General features: G+C 36.3%; 1 protein-coding gene across 1 annotated transcript in view; it reads right to left on the bottom strand.

Annotated features, from left to right (window-relative positions):
• KIF18A (kinesin family member 18A) overlaps positions 1 to 7,311 on the bottom strand; it is a 42,735-nt gene extending 35,424 nt beyond the window's left edge. The window contains 4 exon segments of the mRNA XM_010289582.1: positions 3,891 to 4,001; positions 5,053 to 5,157; positions 6,142 to 6,299; positions 6,984 to 7,311. Of these exon segments, the coding sequence (XP_010287884.1) occupies positions 3,891 to 4,001; positions 5,053 to 5,157; positions 6,142 to 6,299; positions 6,984 to 7,311 (702 nt within the window).
• Between the last annotated feature and the right edge of the window lie 825 nt (positions 7,312 to 8,136).

The raw sequence follows: 8,136 nt of genomic DNA, 5'->3' as shown, positions 1-8,136 counted from the left end.
GGAAAGGTGGAGTGACAGACAAACTATGTTGTATGACTCAAGCTTTTATAAAAATTCAAAAGATACAGGAAATGCCCCAAAGCAGAGTTTTTTCTATTTCTTTGTCCGTCAGCAGAAACTTTCAACAGAACAGTGTGTCAACTGGGATTTTACTTTCAGATGCAGTAATTGCTTGACCTAGATAGAGACTTCAAACCTAAGACAGATGGTACAGTAAGGCAAAACTTGCATCTCTAAAATCAGCTCAGAATGTCCTGGACCAAGACTTTTTACTACTTTCTGAGTTTCGCTTCCAGAAAATATCCTGCTCCAATAAAGTTCACAACCACCAACAAAACACAAAAACAAAACAAAACAAACAAACAAAAAAAATCAAAGCCAGCATAAATGACAATGGATCTCTACAAAGAAGAGCAACTCTTAAAATAACAGAAGACTTAAAAATGAAGAGGAATCAAAACAGCAATAAGGATTTCTCATCATTTATATCTGGGGAATCAAAGAAGCAATAAAGGATAAGCAGGTCAGACATGTTTTGCATGATGTCACAGACTTGTGGCAATGGGTGAAAAACTGACAGAAGTGATTACTTGCAGTACTAATTTGACTAGTTTGTAATAATTTCTTACAGTGCCAACACTGTTAACAAGTGCATCAAGTAGATAGAGTATCTAAGAATGCACTTAGAGTATATGGTTGTGAATCTGCTCAGCTTAAATCAGTACACATTTATTAAGATCTGTTAAACTTCTAGTGGCATTCATTGGACCAATCTAGTTAGCAACAGCAATATTGCTTTGAAGTGCTACATGCAGTTGCAGCATTTCTATTAAGCTTTTATTTACACACACTTTTTTCTAACTAAATGATGTAATCCTCCCCTCCTCTCAAGCATAAAGTCATATCTGTGAAAAAGCCGTAAGACCTATTCACTGTTAAATGCGCTATTATTCAAAGGCTACACTGGTTTATCTTTCCCTTTGAGAACAAACAATATTAGTAGATTTTTATATAAATCACACATTCAAGATACAATTGTCTAACAAAACAGGTCATGACTTTTATCAATAATTTGTGCACTTAACAGAGAAGAACACTGAAGCGAAAGTAATTTAATTACTTGATTGACAGCTAGACCATCTCAAAAGACAAAACAAACACAACAAACAGTCAGGAGCATCCCATTACAAGAGTTAACTGGATTTGGAATATTGCAAAGAACACCAGAGAAAGTACAATATCCTCAAACAGAATCAGTCTGACAGTTTTTGTGAATGAACTGTGCATTGGGACTGAATACTGAGTACATAGCAGAACATGCTTTGAGCTATGATGTGGCAATGCCTAAGCTTTACATTGAAAGGTCTTTTTGTTCATGAAAAAGTTCTAACACCCAGACATTTGTCCATGAAGATTAAGTTCAATCAAGCATGCCATTTAACTGCCCGTAGCTGCATACGGAGACTGGCTATGAGACAGCCAGTACACTTTACACAATCAAGGCTACTTTGCTGGCCACTACTGCTATTGGGACACAGGAAAACAAAGATAGAACACAGAGCAATTAATCCAGAAATGACTTTGTCAGTTACCTCAAGCTCAAAGACAAAAATACTCACACTAGTTTGAGCAGTCTTAAGAATTCTGTTATCAACAATAATGATCTCAGAAAAAAAAAATCATTCAGGGCTTAATATACTTGAGCTGCAAAAGCATATACTATTTGCTTTTTAAAGTGAGATGCTTACTGTAACAGTATTTTGTAAACATTCAAAGGATTGTGATTTGTACTTTCTCATGCATCACACCAGTTTACAGCGTGCATATAATACTCAGAAAATAAAAACGAAGCTTGTTCTTTTTAGAATATAATATGAAAAGCATTTATAAAACCACTAAGCATGACACTTTTTGTTCATTGCGGTGCAAACAAGCTGCACCCTAAATCTATATATATTTTATGTATACGCATATACAGACATGATGTATTTGCTGTTTCTACAATATTTAGATACGAGAGGATCTTTGCTTTCATTATGTTTTTACTTATATTGCCAGAAAGTAAACAATCCTTTCACCTGTAAGCATTCATATTTGGTTCACTTTTGCTGTCTGTAAGCTGGAAATAGTTTGAAATGACGAATTAAAAAAAAAAAATTGTAAATCTGATTAAGTATACTCATCCATTTTTTGGTCATGTATTTAAAAAAATTGTGGTAAGATACAGGTGTACTAATTTTGTCAGTATGGTTTATTTGGTGAATACACAACTTTTGCTATTAAGTAGATATATCTACAATGAAATCAATTTGCCAGAATACAGACTATACGCTCGAGAAGACAAGCTCTCCAGCATCCCTGTTCACAGGATTGTTTGGCTTCTTAAAGACAGTATCACTCTGCAACATCTACCTAATTTATTTAATTGCTTGCCACTTTCACAAATGAACCAAGAAGAATGCAAAGCCTACTAGGTAATACAATCCAGAGCTTTTTCCCCGAGTAAAGGTGAGGGAGGTAAGATACTCCTGCCTGGCACGTAAAGAAACAGAAATTGGCAGCTCCCACTCTGATCACAGTCTGTGGCACCACACTTTGTGCCTTATTAAAGGCAGCACACATAACGACAATGCAGCTCTACAACTGAACAACTTCGTAAGAAGTCTTTGCCTTAAATGCACAACCATGGGCAAGACCTCAGGGGAAATTAAAACTTGGAAGGGCAATCTCAAACAGAAGTGTAAGGTATATAAGAAAACACATCAGCTTTTAGAGTGGGAACGACTTCTGTTCCATTACATATTTTAGAAGTATTTAACACACTTACTGTCTGTTACTAACCTCTTTTCTCGTTATTATTGACTGTAGAGCTCTGGACTGCTAACTTTACAGCTACTTGCATTGCCATCATGTACTTCAAAATCGAAACTTCAGACAATGCTTAATAGCTATACCCAAAGTCTGCAGATACAGTTAAGAACTGCCTAATAGTTAAATAGATTAGCTGTAATGCAAGGATCAGAATTCAAATTTATTTTAATATTTTACAATCCAGAATGGCAACATACATATAATTCAAGATAATGTGCTTTAGCAGTATGCATTAGAAAACAGAAAAAAAGTTTTGATTAAGAAGACTAACTTTTAAATACTATCTTTTAAAAATATCACAGATTGTATTTAAGAGGAGTCTGAAGGATAAGGTGGTAGCTAGCAAACAGCAATAATCTTTGGAGAAGTCTTAAGTTTTAGCAGATTTGTACAACATCTGCAAAACTCTCATCTATGGAAACTAAAAACCAGCACTTCATTTTGATAATGCTCGTATGAGTATAGAGATATTTTCAGAGAACACGTACTGCTTTAGGTGTTCTAAAACTTGGTACGTATGAGAATATTAAGAAATCACTTCAGTGCAAAGATCGACATTAACCAAAATAAGCAGGATGAGAAAGTACTGCCTGAGATTATCAGTTTATAGTCAGACATAGAACTGCATTCTGTCAAATGTTTTTCCTAGAAGAATGCTGAGCAACATAATGAAACCAGAAAGCATATAAAAAACCCCAACAACTTCCAGTTTGTAAGATTACAATATGGAAGTATATTCAAAGCTCAAAATTACAGTTTTACAGAAGAGATATTACTTCTGAGGAATATTAGTTCAAACTATTGGAACTAGAGAGCTTTTCATTGAATTTGTTTTTTCAAATGGAATCACTATGAACATTTACATATTTAAAAGGAGTGAGAAGTTGACAAGACAAGTAAACTGGAAAACTTTAATCTCCTCTCACCTAAACTAAGGTTCAACAGTTTAAAAAAAGCTTCCATTTTATTCAACTTTGAACAAAAACTACAACTCACAGTAATTATCTATATCATCTTACCTGAAAAACAGCATGGGACCGGGAAGAAGAGGCATTTACATCTGTGGGATGCTGTGTTCTGTTTTTATTTCCATAATCCAACATTTGAAGGATTTCCTCTGCTGATTTAGGCTTTAAAGGCAGAGCACAAGATAAATGCACAGTTTTTTTTTCTTTTTCATCAACTATAGAAGATTCTACACAGATTCTAAAATACATTAACATTCACCTTCCAAAAAAGATAAAGCCACTTAAAATTTTAGTTACCTAGAAGTAAGAGAAAGTTCCTGTTTTGGAATTAAGGCACTTCAAACAAAAACTTTCAGTTAAAAAGCAGTAAGGCACAAAAAGCAACCACATCATAAATGCAAAAATTTAAACCAGAAAATTTTTTTAGTAAAGAAGTTAAACAAATCTCCAAAGGTTCTCCATAGTCAAAAAAAGTCTTATTTAAGAATGACTGACTTAATTTTTCTTGTACTAACGTATTAAACAGTGATACACCAATTGTGCTCCCCCCCTCCTGCCAAGCTTTGGGAAGCATGGTGTTCATAGTGTAAACCAAATTAACGTCACTGTTGAATAATTATCTCCAGTACACAAAATCTGCAAACTACATAGCATGTAACGTACACTAAAAGGCTGCCCAAAAAGACATCCACAAGAGTGGATTTTCAGATTGGAAAACTATGCTCTGTCACTGACTTTGCCAAAGAATTGCTATGCTGGCCTGGAGAAGTACTTTAAAGCGAAACTTTTCAAATATGGTTATTTTAAAACAAAAACAACCCTGAGATGTCGCAGCGGTGTAAAACTCTCCAAGATGGCACTGAAGGCTGTGAATTTCTTTAACAAATGCTAAGGTGTTTTAGCCAGAAAACAAATCTTTCAAAACCTGAAGATGAGCATCAAACCAATGGTTTTGCTATTACCCTTTTGATAACACGGGCTGAATACTTTTATCCATTTGTGTTCAAGAATATTAGCAGTTTTTTCCACAACATGCTTTTGAATAGTTAATTAATTAGGTTTGCAAGTTAATAAGCTACTGATGAACGTGGCCAGAAAAAAAGCCCACTAGGAAATTACCAAGTTGCATATGACTTTCACAGATTAATGTGAACTTTGCCATTTTCTCAAATGCATTGTGAGACTTCCCAAATTTCAGTATCTATTTACATACCTGATGTAATGTTAGCCCTTGAACTACCACCCCTTTCTGGGTGTCTTCACGAACAGCCAGAGGTCCTGAGTTTACCAGCAGATCACGGATCTGTTCATTGTAGACCTTTGAAAGGGAATTTCAAATCTTTTAATATAAAACTATCCCATAGGATTATACTTAACGAACAGAATTTGTGTAGAATTTGTGCCAGCTTTCCTATACTAGGCTTGAAATATTAAATTAATTCAATTACAAAAAAATTCAATTCACAAAAAACTCTTGCAGCAACCATGAATCCAAAGCATTTACTGTCCTTTATTACACAATGCATACTTCAGTGAACTTTCTTAACGCCAATGTACTTCTATTAAAATTCTTAAATAACTTACTTCTTAGTCTGTGGATACACTTGAAATAGCACATGGCAAAGCAAACTTTTCCCTCCTCGTTCTACCCCAGAATACTAACTATGCTTCCATTATGACTTTGAGGCGGCTAGAAGGTAACAGTTTTACTACTACTGTTTGACAGCAGTGCCAAGACAGCTGCTTGCACAAACAGAACTGTGATGCAAAAAAGTTGAAGAAAAGACAGGAGGAGAAGGTGAACAACAAAAGGAGTAATTGTAAAGAGCTAACCATTGGCATAGCAGCTCTAATTCAAGTAGTTTTACTGTATCTTAGATAAACTAACTGAAAACTTGAAAAAACACTATCAAAAAGGGATTAGACATCATTTTGTTATATGATTTCACAGCGCTTACAGGATTTTATTGTGAAGTCCTGAAACATATGCCTGAAAAAGTATTTTCTTGTACACATTGATGGATGTTCAAAGCGACGTAATGGATCAGTAAGAAAGTAAACATCAGAATGTTTAGGGAATATATTAGAAAAGATTGTCCTTTTTAGGAAGCCTTCTGTAAAATATAGTAATAGGTGCCTATAAATAGCACCAAATTTGTAGAGCACAGTTCAGTTGCATTCCTATCAAAGTCACATTTTGTGAAGTCTCAAAAAGGGCCAGGGGAAATCAAAACCAGTTTGTCTTTATTGATTAAAATATGCCTTATTAAAATCAACATACCAACTACAGGAATTGGCTTACCTCTAAATAAGAGACAGCAACATTGCATATTTTATCTTCTTTTATTTGATCCATGCAATTATAAAGTGCCATCATGGTTAAATACATCACTCCAGGATCTTCAGAAGAACCTAACATTGTATGAGTCTTTCCAGCTCCTGTTGCACCATATGCAAGCACTGAATTTTCACAAAAACAAAACAAAGAGATGCACTTTATACCAGTAAACTAATCAGGAACGCAGAAGTCAAATGGACATTCGCACACACCTCTCTCATTCTGCACAGATGTTTTCATAAACTGATCAAGTTTCTTACTCAAGCCTTACCTTTTACAGCTATAACCAGAAAGCTATTTCAAAATCACACTTATTTTTGAATTTTCAGTTCAAAACACATTCACTGACAGTTTACATGAAAGATTAGAAACATTAGAGTAGGCAAATAATATTAAGCCATCAATGTATTGCAGGTAAGTATTTAATTTCCCCGCAGTGTTCCATTTGTCAATGGAAAAACCAAGCTCTTAAAGAGAGTTCATAAAGCAGGCTACCACACGGTCAGTGACACAACTTCTAGTTGAGTAACTCCTTCCAGAGGACTGCCTTCATAAGCATGCATATTTCAGGTAAAATTCTAAAGTCCATTATAAACCTGACATGAGCTCATTTTCAAAACAGATTAGAGCTATCCTAACTTCTGTAAGCTAACAGGTTAGCCTCTCACATCTATAAATTAAACCAAAATATTTTATTTATATCTCAGCATTTTTTAAGAGGCCTCTGTGGCAGCTGGATACAATGGTACAAACTTTTAGGAATTTAGTGAAGTTTTTGAATTGAAGAAGATAAACAGCAACATTACCTGTGCAGTTATATCCATTTAAGAAGCCATCAATTACAGTTTTGGTAGTATGCTCAAAAACTTCCAACTGGGATGAACTTTCAGCAAAAACAGCATCAAACACAAATTTAAGATCTTTCTTTTTTCTTTTGTTAATATCCCTGTGGGTCAGTCTCTTCCCGTGAAAGAAGCTAACTTCTTCCTCCTTCGGATCAAAGACCAATATATGCTGGTCAACAACATGAACAACCTTGCTAAAGTTGCCATCTTTTTCCTTTTGAGACTCTGGACGGACACGGACCACCACTTTCACATGATTACAGACATCATCTTCCTTAGCAGCAGACATAACAATGTTCCTTTTGTCCCCCTTCTTTGCTTCCAAGACTCCTTCAGACAATGTCGCCGAATCTTTTCTGCAGTTGACAAAAAAGAGCGTGAGACCTTATATTTCAAATTTAACCTTTCAAACACTTCACACCTTTGAATTGGGACTAACATTTTGCATCTGTGCTGGATCCACCCCTCTTCTTGTTTGTTAGTCCTCTGGACTGCTACAATGATGGCACAACTTTGGAGAGCGCTGTAACTGGCCTGGAAAGGTGACCTAATTCAGCACAGCTTTCAGAAGACTAAGTAGCATTTTCCTAGGAAATTAATAAGCTTATTTCAAGAATTTCAACTACCAATTCATCTACGGCTTTCCTTTATTTCAGAGCAAGCTTGCAGATGAGCTACCAGGTTTCCGCAGACCGAAGTGTACAGTTTTCTCATCCTTCAGCAAAACACGGGGTAGCCGGCTATCCGCATTCTCTGCGTTATTGGTTTAGGCGCGTTGCACGTAGGTTTAAAGAGACAGTTAAAGCGGGCTTCACGTTAACATAATTTGCGTGGGAGACAGAAACATGTTCCACAGAAGTCAAACCAGAACTGCCTTTTAATGGGCCACCGCTGCTGACAAAGGTGGCAGGTGGGTAGTTCACCGGTCGCCCCTAACAGCGGACAGCGACCTTCGCGGTAAAGGCTCTCGGTGACGCTTTTCGGCCTCAGGACAAGCTTACCTTCTCCCAAACAAGCTGCCCCACGACCGCTGGCATGACCGAGACACAACCACGGAGCCAGGCCGTGAGGCGAAGGGATCACCCCATAGGCAAAGCGGGGGAACCACAGGCCA

The sequence above is a fragment of the Phaethon lepturus genome, unplaced genomic scaffold, assembly GCF_000687285.1.
Source record: "Phaethon lepturus isolate BGI_N335 unplaced genomic scaffold, ASM68728v1 scaffold21586, whole genome shotgun sequence".
Classification (NCBI taxonomy): domain Eukaryota; kingdom Metazoa; phylum Chordata; class Aves; order Phaethontiformes; family Phaethontidae; genus Phaethon; species Phaethon lepturus.
This window is presented reverse-complemented; position numbering and strand designations above follow the sequence as displayed.